We start from the raw sequence: 25231 nt of genomic DNA, 5'->3' as shown, positions 1-25231 counted from the left end.
ACATCTATATACTATAATACTATAATACATGTATACACTATAATACTATAATACATGTATATACTATAATACTATAATACATGTATACACTATAATACTATAATACATGTATATACTATAATACTATAATACATGTATATACTATAATACTATAATACATGTATATACTATAATACTATAATACATGTATATACTGTAATACTATAATACATGTATATACTATAACACATGTATATACTATAATACTATAATACGTGTATATACTATAATACTATAATACATGTATATACTATAATACTATAATACATGTATATACTATAATACTATAATACATGTATATACTATAATACTATAATACATGTATATACTATAATACTATAATACATGTATATACTATAATACTATAATACATGTATATACTATAATACTATAATACATATATATACAATAATACATGTATATACTATAATACCATAATACATGTATATTATATAATACTATAATACATGTATATGCTATAATACATGTATACACTATAATACATGTATATACTATAATACAGACATTTAGTGTATTTTGTCCTGTTATTGTCGGTGTCCATACATCTTCTTATCCACATAGACACCTACAGTCACCGTCCTCTGATATATATACTATAATACATGTATATACTATAATACATGTATATACTATAATACTATAATACATGTATATACTATAATACTATAATACATGTATATGCTATAATACTATAATACATGTATATACTATAATACATGTATATACTATAATACTATAATACATGTATATACTATAATACTATAATACATGTATATACTATAATACTATAATACATGTATATGCTATAATACTATAATACATGTATATACTATAATACTATAATACTATAATACATGTATATACTATAATACTATAATACATGTATATACTATAATACTATAATACATGTATATACTATAATACTATAATACATGTATACACTATAATACTATAATACATGTATATACTATAATACATGTATACACTATAATACTATAATACATCTATATACTATAATACTATAATACATGTATACACTATAATTCTATAATACATGTATACACTATAATACTATAATACATGTATACACTATAATACTATAATACATCTATATACTATAATACTATAATACATGTATACACTATAATACTATAATACATGTATATACTATAATACTATAATACATGTATACACTATAATACTATAATACATGTATATACTATAATACTATAATACATGTATATACTATAATACTATAATACATGTATATACTGTAATACTATAATACATGTATATACTATAACACATGTATATACTATAATACTATAATACGTGTATATACTATAATACTATAATACATGTATATACTATAATACTATAATACATGTATATACTATAATACTATAATACATGTATATACTATAATACTATAATACATGTATATACTATAATACTATAATACATGTATATACTATAATACTATAATACATGTATATACTATAATACTATAATACATATATATACAATAATACATGTATATACTATAATACCATAATACATGTATATTATATAATACTATAATAAATGTATATGCTATAATACATGTATACACTATAATACTATAATACATGTATATACTATAATACTATAATACATGTATATACTATAATACTATAATACATGTATATACTATAATACTATAATACATGTATATACTATAATACTATAATACATGTATATACTATAATACAGACATTTAGTGTATTTTGTCCTGTTATTGTCGGTGTCCATACATCTTCTTATCCACATAGACACCTACAGTCACCGTCCTCTGACATCATTTATCTCTACACTGAGCAGATGAGCCGAGAGCAGCAGCCCCTGATCATGTGACTCCTCCTCCTCCATGTGACTGATCACCTGACTGTGACATCATCGCAGGTCCTGTTAGTACACTTCCTGTACAGCTCTGCTGGTGAAGGTATGTGTATATGTAGGTATATGTGTGTGTAATATATATATATAATGTGTGTGTGTAATAAATATATTAGGGATCGACCGATATGCCGATAATGCCCCGCCTCCCCGGCCAGAGACCACCGCCGCCGCTGCCCCATTGCCTCCCCCATCCCCGGTGTTATAATTACCTGTTCCCGGGGTCCTCGCTACTTCTGGCTCCTGCGGCGTCCTGTGCGCTGCGCAGCGCAATGACGAGTGTGGTCCTCAACGCGACGTCACCGTCAGTGCGCACAGTGACAGCTCAGGATGCCGCCGGAGCCAGAAGTAGCGCGGACCCCGGGAACAGGTAATTATAAAACCGGGGATGGGGGAGGCAATGGGGCAGCGGCGGTGGTGGTTGGACTAGGGAGGACCCCAGGACAGGCAGCGGGAGAGAAGTGGGTGGTGGTGGCAGTCTCTGGCCCCGCAAATGCCGCTGCAGTTCACTGATTTAAAGTGCCGCTTTAAATCATTGATCTGCAGCGGCTTTTGCGGGGCCTGGTGGGTGGTGGGGGGTGGCGGAAATAGCCGATAACTTATACCGGAATATCGGTATGTTATCCGCTATCTGCCTGAAAGATCACAGATTATCGTAACGGCCCTAAAAAATCGATATCGGTCGATCCCTAAAATATATATATATAATATATTTGTGTGTGTGAAGACAACAGGGGGGTGTGACGGGGGGGGGGGGGGATGTGACAAGGTAGAGGGAATGTGACAAGGGGGAGGAGAATGTGACAAGGGGGAGGAGAATGTGACAAGGGGAGGGGGAGAGTGGGACAGGAGGGGGATGTGACAGGGGAGGAGAATGTGACGGGGGTGGGGAATGTGACATGGGGGATGTGACAGGGAAGGAGAATGTGACGGGGGGGAGAATGTGACAAGGGGGGAGAATGTGACAAGGGGTAGATGTGAAATGGGCGGTGGGCATAAAATAGGTAGGTAGATGTGAAATGGAGGCGATTGGACATGAAATGGGGGGATTTCACCATTTTTTTAAAATGATATCACATCGCAATCGATATCGCAATATTTAGGCCCAAAATCGCAATTGCGCATTTTCCCCATATCGTGCAGCCCTAATATATATATATATAATATGTCAGCTAAGTACCCGGCGTTGCCCGGTTTTTCCTTGCTAATCGTTGTTGGGGAGGAAAATCAACAAAGAAGGAAGCTTTTGACTTCATATCCCGTCCTCATATATTGTTGTCATATCCCGTCCTCCTATCCCGACCTCCTATCCCGACCTCCTATCCCGACTTCCTATCCCGACCTCTTTATCCCGACCTCCTATCCCGACCTTCTATCTCGACCTCCTATCCCGACCTCCTATCACATCCTCATATCTTGTCCTCATATCCCAACCTTATATCCCATCCTCATATCCTGTCCTCTGGTGGGACTGATTTGGGATGAAGATATTGTAAGCTGGAAATAGAAGGGGGCATGACTTTGTGGGACTGGGCGTGATTTGCAAGCCAGACCAATGCACAAAAAGGGTAGAGAATAAAAGGGTGGGGCTTAAAATATGGGCGTATGTTTGTGAGATGTGGTGTGGCCTGCAAGCTGGATTAACACATTTACCAAGAGATGCAGAGTGGAGCATGTGGAGTAAGGTACTGAAAGTCCCATATATTTGCATGGGACTTGAAACAAAAATCCATCTTTTAAATAAGGGTATAGGTAAGGGTTAATTTAACTATCATATATTTTTATTTGACATACAAGTAATATGTGTACCAGGTATTATTGAAATATCTCCAGCCGTACGGAAGTTATGTGGGAACATACATTTCCCATTGATTTGCATGGGACTTTAAACAAAAACCCTGACCCTCACAAATGGGCTAGTTAAGGGTTAAATTAACTATCCTATATTTTAAGTGGACATATAAGTAACATGTGATCAAGTATTATCGAAATATCTCCAGCCGTTTGGAAGTTATGCAGTAACATATATTTCCCATAGACTTGTATGGGATTTTAAAAAAAAACCTGACCCTGGCAAATAGGGTGAGTAAGGGTTAAATTACCTACCTTTGGTTGTTGTTGACATATAAGTAACATGTGGCTAAGTTTCATGTTAATATCTTCAGCCGTTTGGACGTGATGCTGGAACATACACACACACACACACACACACACATTGAATTTTATATATATACTAGCTGTGTACCCGGCGTTGCCCGGTTTTCTCTTCCTCATCCTTGTTGGGGAGGAAAATAAACAAAGGAGGAAGCTTTTGACTTCATATCCCGTCCTCATATATTGTTGCCATATCCCGACCTCCTATCCCGACCTCCTATCCCGACCTCCTATCCCGACCTCCTATCCCGACCTGTAATATGTGACCAGGTATTGAAATATCTCTAGCTGTACAGAAGTTATGTGGGAACATACCTTTCACATTGATTTGCATGGGACTTTAAACAAAAACCCCGACCCTCACAAATGGGAGAAGTTAAGGGTTAAATTAACTATCCTATATTTTAAGTGGACATATAAGTAACATGTGACCAAGTATTATCGAAATATCTCCAGTCGTTTGGAAGTTATGCAGTAACATATATTTCCCATTGACTTGTATGGGACTTTAAACAAAAACCCCGCCCCTGGCAAATGGGGGTGAGTAAGGGTTAAATCACCTATCCTATGTTTGTTGTTGACATATAAGAAACATGTGGCCAAGTTTCATGTTAATATCTTTAGCCGTATTGACATTGATATATCTATATATACATACACACCGTATTTATTGGGGTATACCACGCACCGGCCTATAACACGCACCCTCATTTTACCAAGGATATTTGGGTAAAAAAAGTTTTTTTTACCCAAATATCCTTGGTAAAATGAGGGTGCGTGTGTGTGCATGTGTATACCCCGATACACTGTTTCTGACCCCGCAGAAGCCCCCAGGAAAGGCAGGGGGAGAGAGGCTGTCGCTGCCCGCTTCTCTCCACCTGCCTTTCCTGGGGTCTAGAGCCCTGCTGCTGCCGCTTCTCTCCCCCCTACTATCGGCGCCGCTGCCCCTTCTCTCCCCTTGGCTATCGGTGCCGCTGCCCCATTGCCGGCGCCGATAGCCGGGGGAGAGAAGCGGCGCCGGCAATGGGGCAGCGGCGCCGATAGCCAGTTGCCTCCCCCATCCCCGGTTGTATAATTACCTGTTGCCGGGGTCAGGTCCGCGCTGCTTCTGGCCTCCGGTGTGCGCCCCCTGCGTCATTGCTATGCGCTGCACGGCGCGGCACAATGACGAGTGACGTCACTCGTCATTGCGTCTCGCAGAACATAGCAACGACGCAGGACCCGACCCCGGCAACAGGTAATTATACAACCGGGGATGGGGGAGGCAACGGGGCAGCGGCGCCGGCAATGGGTGCCATTGCCCCTTCTCTCCCCCTGGCTATCGGCGCCGGCAATGGGGCAGCGGCACCGATAGCCAGGGGGAGAGAAGTGGCAGCAGCGCTGATAGCAGGGGGAGAGAAGCGGCGGCAGCAGGGCTCTAGACCCCAGGACAGGCAGGGGCAGAGAAGCGGGCAGCGGTGGCGGTCTCTGCACCTGCAAAAGCCGCTGCAGTTCATTGATTTAAAGCGCCCGCTTTAAATCATTGAACTGCAGCGGCTTATCGGCGTATAACACGCAGATATACTTTTTAGCCTAAAAAAATGCGTGTTATACGCCGATAAATACGGCATATATAATCTCTCTATATATCTCTATCTCAAAAAAATATTGCTCAAAAAAATAGAGACCACAGGTTTTTCCGCTTTTGCACTTTGTTTTTTCCTCATCACCTACTAAAAATCTGAAAGTTTTCAATTTGCCACCTACAGACTCATATGATGGCTTATTTTTTGCGCCACCAATTGTACTTAGTAATGTCATCAATTATTTCACCACAAAATTTATGGCGAACTCACCCCAAAAATATTTTTTGGTCAAAATTTTTTAAAAAACCACGCCATTTTGTAATTTTTTGGGGGCTTCAGATTCTACGCAGTGCACTTAATGGTAAAAATGACACCATATATTTATTCTGTAGGTCCGTACGGTTACAATGATACTAAATGTATATAGGTTTTCCTTATTCTACTACTTAAAGCGCAACTGTCACCACCGTACAGGTAGGGAGGTGCAGTTACCATTGCATAGAGAAGGTGCAGTAAATGCGGGTGCTTTTACTCACATTCCCGGCGGTCTGTAAAGGAAAATTCTTACTTTATTCTGTTGCCGGGCCACAGTCGGATGGGCCGGACGACTCCCGCAGTGGCACGCCCCCTCTCCACCTCCTCTTTGCTCTTAGCGTGGAACGCTGCATGTCAATCATGCAGGATCGATCGTGCATGCCATTTTTCAGTAAAAATGACACCTTCTCTTTATTCTGTAGGTCCATACAGTTAAAATGATCCCCTACTTATATAGGTTTGATTTTGTCGTACTTCTGGAAAAAATCATGTTTTGATTGGACTTTTTGATCGCCTTTTATTCATAGTTTTTTTGTGCTATAAAATGTGACCAAAAATACGCCATTTTGGACTTTTTTGATTTTTTTTGCTTGTACACCATTGACCGTGCGGTTTAATTAACCTTATATTTTTATAGTTCGGACATTTACGCACGCGGCGATACCACATATGTTTATTTTTATTTACACAGTTGTTTTTTTGAAAATGGGAAAAGGGGGGGGGGGGAAGTGATTCTTACTTTTATTAGGGAAGGGGTTAATTCATCATTAGTAACTTTTTTTTTCAACTCTCGGGTGGCTGTAACAAGCATTACATTGATTCCTAACACTGATCACCGACATAAAACTATATGCAGATGATCAATGTTATCGGGGCTTGACTTCTCCTGCCTAGATCTCAGGCATGGAGAAGTCAATCGCCGATCAGACATGCCGGAGGCAGGTAACGGACCCTCCGCTCGTGTCCTAACTAATTGGGACATCGCGATTTAACCGCGATGGTCCCGATCAGCATGACTGAGCTGCCAGGATGCAATTTTTTCAGCTTAGCCGCACACTATTAGCCCAAGGTCCTGCTATTAGCCCACGGCGTGACCCCGCGTTGTGGACCGGGCATAGAGTGTACAGGTATGCCCTGCGTCCTTAAGAGGTTAATAAGGAAGGGGTTAATGTGTGTGTGTTTGAAACTTTTTTGAAACTTTTTTTTTTTTTTTTTTTAACACTTTTAGTCCCCTTAGGGGACTTTTAGGAGGACTCATTTGATTCCTCATACAGATCAATGTGGTTCCATAGAACTACATTGATCTGTGTGCTCTGCACTCGATTGATAAAGCCTGGTCCTGCCAGGCCTTATCATTCACAGCGCAGCAGCTGACACAGGCACAGAGTTAAGCCCTCCGACTACTTCAGAAGTGGAGCGATTGCTCTGCAGGGGGTGGGGGTGGGGGGAGGTAGAGGAGGGGCATCCACCCCACATGACCACCATGGAGCAGTTAAAGGTACCTTTAGACGCCGCTGTCAGCTTTGACAGCGGTGATCTAAAGGGTTAATAGGCAGCCGCGGCGATCGCCGCATGTCGGCTATTAATGCCGGCCCTCAGCTACAAGAATCAACTGGGGGCCGGGGGGCTCAAGTCTGCGCCATACCCCATTAACAGCACAAGGACGTGTATACTGATCCTTAGTCGTTAACCAGTTAAACAACACAATGTAACTCCAAGTCAATGACACTTCTGTGAAATCACACTGTCCACTCAGGAAGCAACACTAATTGACAATCAATTTCACATGCTGTTGGGCAAATGGAACAGACAACAGGTTTAAATTATAGGCAATTAGCAAGACACCCTTAATAAAGGAGGGGTTCTGCAGGTGGTGACCACAGACTACTTCTCAGTTCCTATGCTTCCTGGCTGATGTTTTGGTCACTTTTGAATGCTGGTGGTGCTTTCACTCTAGTGGTAGCAAGAGACTGAGTCTACAACCCACACAAGTGACTCAGGTAGTGCAGCTCATCCAGGATGGCACATCAATGCAAGCTGTGGCAAGAGGTAGTGTTCAGAACATGGAGGCCCTACCAGGAGAGAGGCCAGTACATCAGGAGATGTGGAGGAGGCCGTAGGAGGGCAACAATCCAGCAGCAGGACCGCTACCTCTGCCTTTGTGCAAGGAGGAGTAGGAGGAGCACTGCCAGAGTCCTGCAAAATGACCTCCAGCAGGCCACAAATGTGCATGTGTCCACTCAAACGGTCAGAAACAGCCTCCATGAGGGTGGTATGAGGGCCCGACGTCCACAGGTGGGGGTTGTGCTTACAGCCCAACACCGTGCAGGACGTTTGGCATTTGCCAGAGAACACCAAGATTGGCAAATTCGTCACTGGCGCCCTGTGCTCTTCACAGATGAAAGCAGGTTCACACTGAGCACATGTGACAGAGTCTGGAGATGCCGGGGAGAACGTTCTGCTGCCTGCAACATCCTCCAGCATGACCGGTTTGGTGGTGCGTCAGTAATGGTGTGGGGTGGCATTTCTCTGGGGGGGCCGCACAGCCCTCCATGTGCTTGCCAGAGGTAGCCTGACTACCATTAGGTACCGAGATGAGATCCTCAGACCCCTTGTGAGACCATATGCTGGTGCTGGGCCCTGGGTTCCTCCTAATGCAAGACAATGCTAGACCTCATGTAGCTGGAGTGTGTCAGCAGTTCCTGCAAGAGGAAGGCATTGATGCTATGGACTGGCCCGCCCGTTCCCCAGACCTGAATCCGATTGAGCACATCTGGGACATCATGTCTCGCTCCATCCACCAACGCCACGTTGTACCACAGACTGTCTAGGAGTTGGCGGATGCTTTAGTTCAGGTCTGGGAGGACATCCTTCAGGAGACCATCCGCCACCTCATCAGGAGCATGCCCAGGAGTTGTAGGAAGGTCATACGGACACGTGGAGGCCACACACACTACTGAGCCTCATTGTGACTTGTTTGGAAGACTTTACATCAAAGTCGGATCAGCCTGTAGTGAGGTTTTCCACTTTTCATTTTGAGTGTGACTCCATATCCAGACCTCCATAGGTTGATACTTTTGATTTCCATTGATAATTTTTGTGTGATTTTGTTGTCAACACATTCAACTATGTAAAGTTGAAAGTATTTCATACGACATTCAGATCTAGGATGTGTTATCTTAGTGTTCCCTTTTTTTTTTGGAGCAGTGTATTTGGTGGCCAATACAATGTCAATTACAACAATTATATCAACAAAATGACAGAAACGTGCTCAGTTTACAAAGTGACAATACAGAATTTGTGACATGTATTTTAGTGTCCGTGATACATGAGACTATACATAGCTAGATCCATCTAAGTATTAGTTTATACCATAATAGACTGTTATGTTTATTAATGGATAATAACAAGTGCAGGTACAGTGTATATAATGTCTTATTAGGGAAGGAAGAGGTTGGAAACGATTGCACTCACCTAAAGGTTAATAAGATGTTATCCATATACTGTAATGGCATCAAATGCAGTGTCTCCCAATTGTGCATACGCTAAGGCGTGCATTTCTGGGATACTTCATTTACATCACTAACATAGGTTTATTACGGCTTGTGCGCACGAAGTAATGGGATTTGATGGAGGTCCAATGAAAATGCTGGGACACAGGTCACGTGATACAGAATACCGACTCACTACTCACCCACACTGCTGCGCGCAACCTAAATCAGAGTCATCAATGGCCATATTGAAAACTGGCAAATATAAGGGCTAACGATAATACAGTGATGAAATACTCCAGAAAAACACTGGGCTAAGTAGTATAGAGAACAGTTCTGACAATAATTTAATGTAATACTACAAGTAAAACTCCCAATATCTACAGGGAATAATGGCCTAAAGATTACAGTCAAAAAGCACTCTCAGCTATGGCACATATTACCCAAATGCGTTGAGCTACAACCCCCAGTCCGGCATGATTATGGTTGAGCGACAGTCAAACCGGTCTATTGATGAAAAACACGATTCTTGCTGCATCTGATCCACCTTTTGTTAAAGAGTACCTGTCACCAAATAAAACTTTTAATATAGTGTTCCTTGTGTAATTAGCAGACACTTTTCCATTCACTTGGTTTTATAATTAACAACAAAAATATGTTTAAAACTTAATATAAAACATGGCCACTAGGTGGCTCTGTTCTGTTCCCTGCCACAATTAATACAGTGAGTTCGGTCTCCTCCCGACCTGGCAGGAGTCCGAACTGAGAAAGTGTTTCTCTGCTCGGAGCTTGATTTGACAGCGGCACAGAAAGTGAAAGCTCCACAGATTCTCACAGAAAGCTGCACAGACTAAAACCTGCAGGAGAGCCTCACCGATAGCAACACAGACTGTAACATGCACAGAGCCTGAGGTCTTCTATTAATCACAGCACTGCAACTATGTGAGGGCGGAAGTGTTCCCCCAGCAGGCTTGCTGTGATGTCATGCCTGCTGGGAAACGCCCACTTTCTACTGCTGGGAAATTGCAATGTGAGTAAGAAGAAGGGTAAGATACACAGCTTTTTAAAGCTCTGAAATTGTTTAAGGGCAGGAGGGGTGTTAGGAGTAGTTAGGGAACATAGCCTGAGTTAGTTGAGAACAGTTTAATTGGTAACAGGTACTTTTTAAGGATTTCCACCACTGCCGATCTATCTGTTATAAACACTACTGAGGAGTTGGCCCAAGAAGATCCCCAAACCTGAGCAGACACTTAGATAGGGGAGATTTCGAACAATGTAGAAGTTTTTATAAATTCTGATATTACATCCACCCCTCTAGGCCAAAGCCAGGCAAACCACTGCTTATCGTGGATGGCCAAGAACTCCTTAGATGCAAACGCATCGTGGACAACCGAGACACCATTGCAGAATGAATAACTTCCCTTATTCTACTCTGTTTCTCCTCTGGGAGTCTAGCTTGCATTTTATTAGTGTCTAGGATTATACCTAGAAAAGCAATCACCTTTTCTGGACCTTCAGGCTTACTATGGGAGATGGGAACATTTAACTTTTGGGGTGGGGATTATGGGTTTCTGATCAACAGGAAATCATCAAGTAATAAATGACCAATAGGAAGTTGTAATGATTCACCAGGATCCAGTGTAGGTCCGGGGCGAACTTGCCAAGATCTGCTTTTAGACCCAGACGTTATCCGTGTGGCCAAGTAATAATTTTCCTGCCATTTGATGCTGTAGTATTTCCAAAGTTCTGGTTGTATTGGCAGTAACTTACAGGTGTCCACCATGCCCCTCTACAAACGTTTCAGATGATTTGTTTTGCCTTGTCTACAAAAGAATATTCATGAAAATGGAATCTGTAAGTTTAAACTGGGAATGGTAGAGCAATATGGCTCAGAGAGATCATAGATTAAATGCTTTTAGACAGTTCTTTGGTTCTTTAGGGTTGAACCTCCAGCGCTACATGCAAGCACAGTACAGTATATTGTAAATCGTGACCCAGCTGGCTAGCTTTACCTACATTCTCTGTGGTCTTTTCTTCTTCATCTCGTGGACCTCTTGGACTTCTTCACACTACATCTTCCCTCTGCAGAGTTTCATGCTTGGTTTTGTCAGCAGCTCCTCATTCTCATTATGAAGACTATAATCATAATAACCCTGCCAGACACCATGCCCACTAAATATAGGACTTCCAGACACCATGCCCCCTAAATATAACCCTGCCAGACACAATGCCCCCTAAATATAACCCTGCCAGACACCATGCCCCCTGAATATAACCTTGACAGACACCATGCCCCCCAAATATAATACTGCCACACGTGCACTGTTTCTTCTCAGTTTGGCTGCACTCCTGTACTGTCCTCTTTCAGACTCCTCTGTCCCCCCAGCCCCATAAGTCCTCCTTCAGACCCTTAATTTTCTCCAGCCCCCCTTGCCCCTCTATCTTCCTCCTTCCGACCACTAAATCCCCCACCAGACTCTATATCCTTCTTCTTAAGACTTCTCTGCCCCTAGACTCCTAATTCCTCCTCTAGACCCCCCCCCCCCTGTCCCATCCTCCTCCAGGCTCTTCTGCACCCCTTCCACTCTGTCCTTCCCCCTCCAAACCCCTTTGTTTCCCTAGACTACTCTGTCCTCCTTCTCAAGATCCTTAAGTCTCCCCAGACCCTTAAGTCCCCCCCCCGGACTTTTCTGCCCTCCTTCTAAAGAACCCTAACATTCCCTAATTGGTCTCCTCTACTTATTTCACTCGCTGTAAGTCATAAAAAAATTCCAGGTTAACCCTCTTACTATCTGATGACTTTTTGCAATATTTCTTTTACATTGTATGAATCAGGGAGCAGATATGAACAATATTAATGCTCCAGAGACAGATGTGAGCGGTGATGAGCAGTATAAGAAGGACATTCCTACAGGGAAAGATCTGATCTATATTAATGCTACAGGCATAAAGGAAGAAGAAGAGACAGATGTGAGCGGTGATGAGGAGTATAAGGAGGACATTCTTACAGGCAACCGCCCAGGTGAGTAGTAATCACTAAATGCAGAGAATATACTGCTATCTCTATAGGATCAGGATATATAGTAATTATACCCCTCCAGCTCTAACTGTATACTGCTGCTATGTCTTTGGAATCTGAGTATATAGTTGTTATACTTCTCCCCGGAAGTTGGATTCACACATTGCATTTTGCTTCTTTTTCTGTTTTTGCCATTCTTACCCCATATTCTCAGCAAAAATGTTTCTATTTGCCTGTCACGGTTACAGTGATTTTTTTTAAATTATGGCCAAAAAGCAGAACAAAAATACAGCCAGGCCCACACACTTTGAATAATGCATCAAAACTGCAGACAATGTGAACTGAGCTCAACCCACTTGAGTAATCAGTTCACTTGGCTTAACTCCAGCACCAGCCACCTAATTAGTTGACCAGGTGCAGTGATGAGACATGCCCCATCCCCCTCTTCAAAGCCAGGGGATTTATTGGAAATGTAGGCAGCATGAGAAAATCATTTCTGTTCTAAAATTTGAATAAGGGCAGAATAAAGCAATTTAAAGGGGTACTCCAGTGGCTCTGTACACTGAGGACAAGCGGGCTCTGTACACTGAGGACAAGCAGGGCTCTGTACACTGAGGACAAGCAGGGCTCTGTACACTGAGGACAAGCAGGGCTCTGTACACTGAGGACAAGCAGGGCTCTGTACACTGAGGACAAGCAGGGCTCTGTACACTGAGGACAAGCAGGGCTCTGTACACTGAGGACAAGCAGGGCTCTGTGCAGTGAGGACAAGCAGGGCTCTGTGCAGTGAGGACAAGCAGGGCTCTGTGCAGTGAGGACAAGTGGGGCTCTGTACACTGAGGACAAGCGGGGCTCTGTACACTGAGTACAAGCAGGGCTCTGTACACTGAGTACAAGCAGGGCTCTGTGCATTGAGGACAAGCAGGGCTCTGTGCAGTGAGGACAAGCAGGGCTCTGTGTAGTGAGGACAAGCAGGGCTCTGTACACTAAGGACAAGCAGTGCTCTGTGCACTGGGGACAAGCAGGGCACTGTACACCGAGAACACGCAGGGTTCTGTACACTGATGTAAGGGTCAGCCCCTAGAATTACCAAACTCCATTACACTGTACTTCTAGTGAGAAAGTCCATAGACTGTCATGCATCTTTCAGTCACAGGATGTCGCTGTTGCTTTAAAAAATAAAAAAAAAGTTTTCTTTGAGGAGAAGGAGGGGGCCGGAAGTTCCCGGCAGAGAGTCAGTGTGCGTGTACCCAGCTGTGTGTGAGCTGAGGAGAGGGCTGCTAAGAGAGAGAGACATCTTGCAATCCAGAGACTTGGCAGCAGGATTGTGGCAGTGGACATAGACCCCCAGACAGAGTTGGATTATTGTGTACTTGAACATGTCTGCAAGCCCCCAGACAGAGAGGAACAGCTAAGCAAGATTACAAATCAAGAGACCAGACTGCAGTTACCTCCAAGTGACAGAACAAGATAAGCAACTTACAAAGAAACCAATTACAGACCAGTGCATAATAGACTACCAGTTGCAGACAGCAAGAGAGAGACTAAGAGAAGCAGCTGCTTTGTGAACTACAGAACTGTGAATGTGCACTGGTGCTAACCTGTGTCAGGGCATAGAGCAGGTTTCTTAAGATAGAATGTTGTAGCAACATGTCTTGGTTAGCGGGAATCAGAGAGGACCATATTAGAGGAGAGTAGCCTGTATTTCTGTGTGTGCGCTGGCGGGAACACCATCTTAAGTATACGGTCCAGTAAGCTTTCCCTGTAAACCCATGTGAACTGTTATTACTGTTAATCTCATTGCCTGGCCATTAAATTCTGTTGTTTAATAAAGCCGGTTCCTGCTTCAGCCTCATTGTCTGCTGTACCGTACTTGAATCCTGCACTGCAGTCTCCTACTCCTCTGACCTCTACAAGTGGCGCTGCGAGCAGGGTACGGTTACAGAGATGGAGGAGGCTGAAGGCAATATGCATGATGCTAATGTGAGTACCTCAGGCAATGGTGGAACCCCTGCAAGGGCCCTCCCTATGGGCACGCTGTTTAACTTGCTGCCCAAATTTGACGGCCAGAATATGTCTGTCAGACTGGGTGACAAGGTTACAGAGCGCTGCTAGAATTTACAATGTCAGCCTAGAGCTACAGGTAGAAATCAGAAGCCACACACAGCACTTTGCAAGAGTGTGTGATTTGTGGAAAAAATATATGGTGAAACAGCTAGTGCTGGTCCAGCAAGGAAACAAAGGGGTCTCACAATATGCGACAGCCCTACAGGAAGTATTGGCACAGAAAACGGAGGTAGACTGAGTATCCAGCATGGGAACTGCAGACCGAATATTGTGGGAACAGTTTATTCTGGGACTCTTCAGCTCTCCCCTGAGACAGTCCCTGCGGGAACGAGTTAGGGTGGACCCTACTCTGAACTTTTGACAAATATTGGCGGAGGCTGTGGCACGCAGTAAAGAAATGTATTCCTCCGGAGTGATATGGACCCAGACCGCCACACCCTTTGGGGTTGTGAGGAAAGAAAGGTCCTAGTTAAAGTGGTACAAGACCTGCAGAGCTCCCTGAGTGCCATGCACGAAAAATTTATGCAAATGGAACAGCGGCTCGAGTTGAGCTATTACCCCCGGGGCTGCCTAACCGGCCCAACAACCTCCCTTTCAGACTGCCCCGCTGATTCTTACACCAGGGTATCCTTGCCCGAGTTCACTGTCACACCAAGTTCCTCAATATCTTCCACCAAGGCCAGCCAGTCGAGTTCCAAGAGGACCTCCTGCATGCAGGCAGAGAGAGTACCATCCAGAGACACAGTGCTGGCGGTGCAGAGAAGAAGGACACTTCGCCATCGAATGTCGGAGTGATCTATCTAGACGCCCAGTTCGAGCATTAAACTACCTGCCTCCGCAGTAGTGGGGCACACTGCGGGGTAGGTGGAGAGTCAAGACACCCAGCACAGCTCCGAACATCTGGTTGCAGGGTGCCCCATCATACGAGCTGAATTTGAAGGCATCCCAGTTGACTGCTTAGTAGATACCAGGGTCACAGGTGACGACCATGCCCGTCATACTTCAATCGTTACTTCCAAGCATTGTCCAAGCAAGAAAGAGAGACATTGGTACGGGTTATAGCGGCTAACCAGCAGCAGATCCGGTCACGGGAGTCGTGTCAATGAATGTACGGCTGTGTGGACAGGAAGTGGGGAGAAAAGGCATTCTGCTGGTCCCCGAGACGTTCAAAGAGGATGTACCAGTGATAATGGGCATGAATATTCTATGAGAGTTGGACCAGATCATATTCACTAAACAGGGACCAGGCTATTGGAAGCAAGCCACCCCGCACAAACCCACTCAAAAAGCTTTCCAACGACTGATCCGGTCCTGTGGGACACAGAAGAGTGTCCCAGTGCACAGCCTATGGGAACCATCCGAGTGCCGGGAAAGGCTACCCTGAGCCTCCCCCCTGGTCGGGAGACTATACTGACACTGCCCGCGGGAACGTTCTGCAACCTTGAAGGTATGGAGATGATCATTGAGCTGGGGGGCCTAGGAGAGCTAGGCCAGGATGCCATAGTGGTCCAGACACTGGCAGTGGTCCAGAATGGACGAGTACCGAGTAAGCTGTGAATGTGGGACATCTGGAAGTCGCCTTGGCGCCAGGAGTGGAACTGCCCCATGTGTACCTAAATCTGGGAGAAATGCTGAGTCGGGAAGAAGTGACTCTAGCTCTGATAGGCGATGCTGTTTGGACCCTGGCAGGTAATGCCAGATCCAAAGAGGCGCCGACCCCAGAATGGAATGGGAGAACCATTTTGGACCAAATGGAGATAGACATGAAGAATCTGTCTGGACCATTTGTGGGTGGTTGAAGCCATGCTGTGGGAGAATCAGCCTTGCCGATTACTTTGGCTTGCCTAGATGCTATCACGCATGAGATATCCGGGAGAGATATCGACAGATTCCGTCCAAGTTGTGCCAGGAAGTGAAGACCTTGTTGAAACATAATAGATTCAAGAGTGGTGTAGTGTAGCCAAAGTCCTTGGGCAGCCCCAGTGGCTTGTCAAGAAGAAGGACGGCACTATTTGATTTTGTGTGGATTACCGGCGGTTGAATGTATTCAGGAACTGGCAAGTACCGGTGGTCGAGCAGGACCGGGCAAAGACTGCATTCGTACTCCCCATGGGTCTATTTGAATTGAACAGGATGCCATTTGGGCTATCCAATGCCCTGGGCACATGCCAGCGGCTGATGGAGAAGTGTCTGGGGGACCTGAATTTTGAAGCCACCCTTATATACTTAGACGATATCATCGTGTACTCCGCTACTTTTCAAGAACACCTAGACCGACTATGAGAGGTACTCAAGCGATTGCGATCCCATGGCCTGAAGATACAGCCAAAGAAGTGTCCTCTCTTCAAGAGGAAGATCGAGTACCTAGGCCATACGGTGTCCCAAGATGGGGTGCTGCCATCCCAAGACAAAGTGGCTGCAATACGACAATGGCCAGAGCCTAGAACACTGTGGGAGTTGAAGGCCTTCCTTGGGCTGAGCGGACACTACCGGCGATTCATCAAACACTACGCAAAGATAGTGGGCTCTCTAAATGAGCTGTTGAGAGGAACAGCTGGGAGGCCCAAGGGTCAAAATGTCCCCTGTGGACAGAAGCAGGAAGAGGCCTTCCAGGCCCTGAAAGAAGCCCTTATATCGGCCTGCATATTGGCTTATGCCGACTTCGACAAACCCTTCCTCTTATCTACTGATGGCAGCCTCTATGGACTCAGGGCGGTTCTGTCGCAGGTACAAGAAGGACGCGAAAGAGTTATCGCTTATGCCTGTAGGTCCTTGCGGGATACAGCGTGAAACCCTCACAACTACAGTTCCTTAAAAAGTATTTATCCTTCCAGTACTTATTAGCAGCTGTATGCTACAGAGTGAATTCTTTGCTTTTTGAATTTCTTTTTTTGTCTTGTCTCTGCTGACACCTCTCTCCGTGTCAAGAACTGTCCAGAGTAGCATAGGTTTGCTATGAGGATTTTCTCCTGCTCTGGACAGTTCCTGATACGGGTATCAGGTGTCAGCAGAGAGCACTGTGGACAAGACAAAAAAGAAATTAAAAAAAGAAAAGAATTTCCTCTATTCCTGTAGAATACAGCTGCTAAAAAGTACTGGAAGGATAAAGATTTTTTTAATAGAAGTAATTTACAAATCTGTTTAACTTTCTGGCACCAGTTCATTTAACAAAAAAAAAAAGAAAAATTTTTCACCTGAGTACCCCTTAACCCCTTAAGGACACATGACGTACTGGAACGTCATGTGTCCACTCCCGATCTATAACGCGGGGCCACGGCGTGGCCCCGCGTCATAGCGGTTCGGGCCCGGCCTCTAACAACGGCCGGGACCCGTGGCTAATAGCGCGCGGCATTGATCGCTGTGCCGCGCGCTATTAACCCTTTAGACGCGGCGTTCAAAGTTGAACGCCGCGTCTAAAGTGAAACCGAAAGCATGCCGGCTAGCTCAGTGGGCTGTTCGGGATAGCCGCGGTGAAATCGCGGCATCCCGAACAGCTGACAGGACAGCGGGAGGGCCCCTACCTGCCTCCTCGCTGTCCGATCGCCGAATGACTGCTCAGTGCCTGAGATCCAGGCATGAGCAGTCATGCGGCAGAATCATCGATCACTGGTTTCTTATGAGAAACCAGTGATCAATGTAAAAGATCAGTGTGTGCAGTGTTATAGGTCCCTATGGGACCTATAACACTGCAAAAAAAAAGTGCAAAAAAAAAGTGAATAAACATCATTTAACCCCTTCCCTATTAAAAGTTTGAATCACCCCCCTTTTCCCATAAAAGAAAAAACACAGTGTAAATAAAAATAAAAATAAACATAAATGGTATCGCCGCGTGCGGAAATGTCCGAATTATAAAAATATATCGTTAATTAAACCGCACGGTCAATGGCGTGCGCGCAAAAAAATTCCAAAGTCCAAAATAGTGCATTTTTGGTCACTTTCTATATCATGAAAAAATGAATAAAAAGCGATCAATAAGTCCTATCAATGCAAAAATGATACCGTTAAAAACTTCAGATCACGGCGCAAAAAATGAGCCCTCATACCGCCCCATACACGGAAAAATAAAAAAGTTATAGGGGTCAGAAGATGACAATTTTAAACGTATACATTTTTCTGCATGAAGTTATGATTTTTTCCAGAAGTGCGACAAATTCAAACCTGTATAAGTAGGGTATCATTTTAATCGTATGGACCTACAGAATACATATGAGGTGTCATTTTTACCGAAAAATGTACTACGTAGAAACGGAAGCCCCCAAAAGTTACAAAATGGCGTTTTTTTTTTCAATTTTGTCTCACAATGATTTTTTTTCCCGTTTCACCGTAGATTTTTGGGCACAATGACTGACGTCATTACAAAGTAGAATTGGTGGTGCAAAAAATAAGCCATCATATGGATTTTTAGGTGCAAAATTGAAAGAGTTATGATTTTTTAAAGGCAAGGAGCAAAAAACGAAAATGCAAAAACGGAAAAACCCCCGGTCCTTAAGGGGTTAAGGACTCAGGGTTTTTGCGTTTTTGCACTTTCATTTTTTCCTCCTTACCTTTTAAAAATCATAACCCTTTCAATTTTCCACCTAAAAATCCATATTATGGCTTATTTTTTGCGTCACCAATTCTACTTTGCAGTGACATTAGTCATTTTACCCAAAAATGCACGGCGAAACGGAAAAAAAATCATTGTGCGACAAAATCGAAGAAAAAACGCCATTTTGTAACTTTTGGGGGCTTCCGTTTCTACGCAGTGCATATTTCGGTAAAAATTACACCTTATCAATATTCTGTAGGTCCATACGGTTAAAATGATCCCCTACTTATATAGGTTTGATTTTGTCGCACTTCTGGAAAAAAATCATAACTACATGCAGGAAAATTTATACGTTTAAAAATGTCATCTTCTGACCCCTATAACTTTTTTATTTTTCCACGTACAGGGCGGTATGAGGACTCATTTTTTGCGCCGTGATCTGAAGTTTTTATCAGTATGATTTTTGTTTTGATCGGACTTTTGTATCACTTTTTATTCATTTTTTAATGGTATAAAAAGTGACCGAAATACGCTTTTTTGGACTTTGGAATTTTTTTGCGCGTACGCCATTGACCGTGCGGTTTAATTAATGATATATTTTTATAGTTCGGACATTTACACACACGGCGGTAACAAATATTTTTTTTTTTTTTTTTTTTTTTTTTTACACTGTTTTTTTTTTTTTTTTATGGGAGAAGGGGGGTGATTCAAACTTTTATTAGGGAAGGGGTTAAATGACCTTTATTAACACTTTTTTTTTACATTTTTTTTGCAGTGTTATAAGTCCCATAGGGACCTATAACACTGCATACACTGATCTTTTACACAGATCACAGGCGTGTATTAACACGCCTGTGATCAGTGTTATCGGCGCTTGACTGCTCCTGCCTGGATCTCAGGCACGGAGCAGTCATTCGCCGATCGGACACCGAGGAGGCAGGTAAGGGCCCTCCCGGTGTCCTGTCAGCTGTTCGGGACGCCGCGATTTCACCGCGGCGGTCCCGAACAGCCCGACTGAGCAGCCGGGTCACATTCACTTTAGAAGCTTCTAAAGGGTTAATACCGCACATCGCCGCGATCGGCGATGTGTGGTATTAGCCGCGGGTCCCGGCCGTTGATGAGCGCCGGGACCGAGGCGATATGATGCGGGATCGCGGCGCGATCCCGCTTCATATCGCGGGAGCCGGCGCAGGACGTAAATATACGTCCTGCATCGTTAAGGGGTTAATGACAGGTACATTTTAAAGAGTACCTCTCATGATCTTGTTAAATTTGATAATCCTTCTAGGTTATTGCCCCCATCATGATAAACCACCCCCTGCTTTTATTTGTATTATTTTTTTAGTTTTCTACCTTGATATTGCTCTGTATTTTCTGCTTCGTCTCTGTCAGATTCACAGACTGGGAAGGGGCGTTCCCCAGCAGGCGTGACATCGTCTGAAGCCACACAGTGGAGAACTTCCTCCCTCACACTGCTACACACAGCCCACAGCAGTTCAGTATGAGATGAGCTATGATTGGCTAAGGCTGCACACACCCCCCTCAGCATTTCCTGCTTTTGGACTTCTATCAGGCCAGCAGGAGTCCAAAGTCTGTGAAAGAGATGGGGAAATGTGCTCTAGACAAGTAGGGAGACACCTAGTGGCAAATTTTTTAAACACAAATAAAACCTATAATTATTTTTTTTTTAAACAAAGTACATTAGAAAGATTTTTTTTATTTACCGTAAGGAGGGCAATAGCAAAAATTAGTTTTAATGAGAGTGACCATTTAAGGTTATTACTCAAAAATAAAATCTGTTTTATTCTCTGCAGATGACTATACCAGGAGATCAGAGGAGAATCTTATATCTTCAGATTATAAAGCAGATGATGATATCACACAAGATACATATGAAGAACATTCCATTATCCCAGATACACCCTCAGCCCTTCACAGCCAAAATCTGTCATCTCATCCTGTTATACAAGTCCAACCTAAAGATTCCTCTCAGTCTGTTAAACAAAATAAGGAAAAGCGATTTTCATGTCCAGAATGTGGGAAATGTTTTACTTTGAAATACTCTCTTGTTAGACATAAAACAACTCACACAGGAGAGAAACTATTTTCATGTCCAGAATGTGACAAATGTTTTACTCAGAAATCACACCTTGTGATACATCAAAGAATTCACACAGGAGAGAAGCCATTTTTATGTCCAGAATGTGGGAAATGTTTTACTTTCAAATACTCTCTTATTAGACATAAAAAAACGCACACAGGAGAGAAACTATTTTCATGTGCAGAATGTGGGAAATGTTTTACTCACAAATCACACCTTGTGATACATCAAAGAATTCACACAGGAGAAAAGCCATTTTCATGTCCTGAATGTGGGAAATGTTTTCCTGAGAAATCATCTCTTGTGAGTCATCAACGGATTCACACAGGAGAGAAGCCATTTTCATGTTCAGAATGTGGAAAATGTTTTACTCATAAGCATTCTCTTGTTATACATCAAAGAAATCACAGAGGAGAGAAGCCATTTTTATGTCCAGAATGTGAAAAATGTTATACCAATAAATCACAGCTTGTTAAACATCAAAAAATTCACACAGGAGAAAAATGTGAAAAATGTGGAAAATGTTTTACGCGGAAATCTATTCTTGTTGAACATCAAAGAACTCACAAAGTAAAGAAACCATTTTCATGTTCAGAATGTGGAAAATGTTTTACTTTGAAATCAATTCTTGTTCAACATCAAAGAACTCACACAGGAGAGAAGCCATTTTCATGTTCAGAATGTGGGAGATGTTTTACCCATGAATCACATCTTGTTAAACATAAAAAAGCGCACACAAGAAAAACGCCATTTTCATGTTCAGAATGTGAGAAATATTTTATATCTAAATCATATCTTGTCATACATCAAAGATCTCACACAGGGGAGAAACCATTTTCATGTTCAGAATGTGGGAAATGTTTTACAGAGAAATCAATTCTAGTGAAACATCAAAGAACTCACACAGGAGAGAAGCCATTTTCATGTTCAGAATGTGGTAAATATTTTACTCAGAAATCAATACTTATCAGACATCTAAGAATTCACACAGGAGAGAAGCCTTTTTCTTGTTCAGAATGTGGAAAACTTTTTACTCAGAAACCACACCTTGTTAAACATCAAATGACTCACACAGGAAAGAAGCCGTTTTCATGTTCAGAATGTGGGAAATGTTTTACTGAGAAATCACCACTTATCAAACATCTGAAAATTCACACAGGAGAGAAGACAATTGAGAGCAATAAATGATGCAGATAAGACATCTATATATTAACCATGTACATAGGATATCTGACATTTATACATATATCATATACTGCATCTCCAAACTTGTTCCCAATTGTTAATAAAAGTTTTCTTTTAGAACGTAGTCACCGATCCAGCGATGTCATCACTATAGTTTACATGGTAGGAAAAGAGTGTGATATATGGTTGTGATATTCACTGCTCCTCATGGAGAAGACCCAACAGGCATAATCCATGGGGAGCTGCTACTGGAGACCCAAACACCTCAGAGAGAAGGGACTTATTCCAGTGATGAAGAATTCCAGGACATGACCAGATTAGAGACACAAAATCACTTCTATCTTCTGGCTTCTAGGACATTATTCTGATGGAAGAACTTTACACATTATAAAAAGTCCTATAGGTGTTGGGGAACATTTATAGACAATTGTTGGCCCTGGCTGTCATGGCGTACCATAGGCCCCCTGCCTCCATATTACACAGGTCTGATGGAGGAATAGGGTAAGGAAGGGTTAATGTTTGTGGTTCTAACAATAACTGTACAAGGATATATAAGAAGTAAGGAATATATGAGGGTAAGGCTATGTTCACACGGTAATGTACGCACAGAAAATCTACGCTGGCATTAGGATCGCTCGGGTATGCCCCATCTCATAGATGACAATGCATTTGGAATGGAATCCAAAGAAAAAAATAGACATGTCTATTATCTCGGCGGACTCAAGAATAAAAATTTCTGTTTCAGAGGTTTCCGGTGTGGAAATTCTGCTGTGTGAACATAGCCTAAGGCAAGGTTTCCACTGACTTTTTTACTGCATTAATTTGGGGGGAAAATATTGCATTTACCTGCATTTTTGCGTTTTTTAAACCTGAAAAGTTTTTCCTGTTCCTGTGTCGATCCCATTTTAATGCTTTAGTAAAAATGCCAGAAAAACAACACCAATACATTACCCACATTGCGTTTTTAACTCCTTAAGGACCAAGCCCATTATGACTTTAAAGGGGTATTCCGCCCCTAGACATCTTATCCCCTATCCAAAGGATAGGGGACAAGATGTCAGATCGCCGCGGTCCCGCTGCTGGGGACCCCCGGGATCCCCGATGCGGCACCACGCTCTCATTACAGCACAGAGCGAGTTCGCTCTGCACGTAATGATGGGCGGTACAGGGGCCGGAGCATCGTTACGTCACGGCTCCGCCCCTCGTGATGTCACGGCCCGCCCCTTTCAATACAAGTCTATGGGAGGGGGCGTGGCGGTCGTCACACCCCCTCCCATAGACTTGCATTAAGGGGACGGGCCGTGATGTCACAAGGGGCAGCGCCATTACGTCACGCTGCTCCGTCCCCCGTATCGCCCGTCATTACGCACAGAGCAAACTCGCTCTGTGCTGTAATGATAGCGCGGTGCCGCAGCGGCGATCCCCGGGGTCCCCAGCAGCGGGACGCGGCGATCTGACATCTTGTCCCCTATCCTTTGGATAGGGGATAAGATGTCTAGGGGCGGAATACCCCTTTAAAGTCATAATGGGCTTGGTCCTTAAGGAGTTAAAAACGCAATGTGGGTAATGTATTGGTGTTGTTTTTCTGGCATTTTTACTAAAGCATTAAAATCGGATCGACACAGGAACAGGAAAAACTTTGGATAGGGGATAAGATGTCTAGGGGCGGAATACCCCTTTAAGGACCAGAGCATTTTTTGCACATCTGACCACTGTCACTTTAAGCATTAATAACTCTGGGATGCTTTTACTTATGAATTTGATTCAGAGAGAGTTTTTTATTACATATTCTACAATTCATACATTTTAACATAGTGGTAAATTTTTGTCGATACTTGCATCATTTCTTGGTGAAAAATTACAAAATTTCATGAAAAATTGGAAAATGTTGCATTTTTCTAACTTTAAAGCTCTCTGCTTATAAGGAAAATGGATATTCCAAGTAAATTCTATATTGATTCACATATACAATATGTCTACTTTATATTTTCATCATAAAGTTGACATGTTTTTACTTTTGGAAGACATCAGAGGGCTTCAAAGTTCAGCAGCAATTTTCCAATTTCTCACAAAATTTTTAAAATCGGAATTTTTGAGTGACCAGTTCAGTTTTGAAGTGGATTTGAAGGGCTTTCATATTGGAAATACCCCATATATGACCCCCATTATAAAAACTGCATCCCTGAAATTATTCAAAATGACATTCAGAAAGTTTGTTAACCCTTTAGGTGTTTCACAGGAATAGCAGCAAAGTGAAGGAGAAAATTCAAAATCTTCATTTTTTACACTTGCATGTTCTTGTTGACCTAGTTTTAGAATTTTGGAGTAAAAGGAGAAAAAGGCCCCCAAAATTTGTAACCCAATTTCTCTTGAGTAAGGAAATACCTGATATGTGGATGTAAAGTGCTCTGTGAGTGCACTAGAGGGCTCAGAAGGGAAGGAGCGACAATGGGATTTTGGATTGTGAATTTTGCTGAAATGGTTTTTGGGGAAGTCGCATTTAGGAAGCCCCTATGGTGCCAGAACAGCAAAAAAAAAACATGGCAACTATTTTGAAAACTACACCCCTCAAGGCACGTAAGAAGGGGTACAGTGAGCTTTAACACCCCGCAGGTGTTTGGCGACTTTTCGTTAAAGTCGGATGTGTAAATAAAAAAAAATGTTCTCACAAAAATGCATTTTTCCCCCCAAATTTACATTTTTTTTACAACAGGTTAAAGGAGAAATGTCCCCCAAAACTTGTAACCCCAAAATGGAAATACCCCATGTGTGGACATGAAATGCTCTGTAGGCGCACTACAATGCTCAAAA

General features: G+C 42.9%; 2 protein-coding genes across 2 annotated transcripts in view; one reads left to right on the top strand and one right to left on the bottom strand.

Annotated features, from left to right (window-relative positions):
- LOC130298582 (zinc finger protein 286A-like) overlaps window positions 1–1954 on the bottom strand; it is a 32356-nt gene extending 30402 nt beyond the window's left edge. Inside the window, exon 1 of the mRNA XM_056551354.1 lies at window positions 1880–1954. Coding sequence (XP_056407329.1) covers window positions 1880–1901 — 22 coding nt within the window. The 5' untranslated portion in view covers window positions 1902–1954. The remainder of the gene's footprint in view (window positions 1–1879) is intronic.
- On the top strand, window positions 1920–23609 carry LOC130297946 (gastrula zinc finger protein XlCGF26.1-like). The gene is made up of 3 exons (XM_056550811.1): window positions 1920–2041; window positions 12356–12542; window positions 20949–23609. The coding sequence occupies exons 2-3, from the start codon at window positions 12365–12367 to the stop codon at window positions 22421–22423; spliced, it is 1653 nt and encodes a 550-aa protein (XP_056406786.1). The 5' UTR covers window positions 1920–2041; window positions 12356–12364; the 3' UTR covers window positions 22424–23609.
- The last annotated feature ends 1622 nt before the right edge of the window (window positions 23610–25231 follow it).

The sequence above is a fragment of the Hyla sarda genome, chromosome 1, assembly GCF_029499605.1.
Source record: "Hyla sarda isolate aHylSar1 chromosome 1, aHylSar1.hap1, whole genome shotgun sequence".
Taxonomy (NCBI): Eukaryota; Metazoa; Chordata; class Amphibia; order Anura; family Hylidae; genus Hyla; species Hyla sarda.
Note: the sequence above shows the minus strand (reverse complement) of the source record. Positions and strands in the feature narration are given on the sequence as shown.

What these genes read in the sequence shown, in the direction of transcription:
- LOC130297946 (XM_056550811.1), top strand. Translation starts at nt 12,365, where the DNA reads ATGAACAATATTAATGCTCCAGAGACAGATGTGAGCGGTGATGAGCAG. An exon ending in TCTTACAGGCAACCGCCCAG is followed by an intron (nt 12,543 to 20,948) that starts GTGAGTAGTAAT and finishes TATTCTCTGCAG; the next exon opens with ATGACTATACCAGGAGATCA.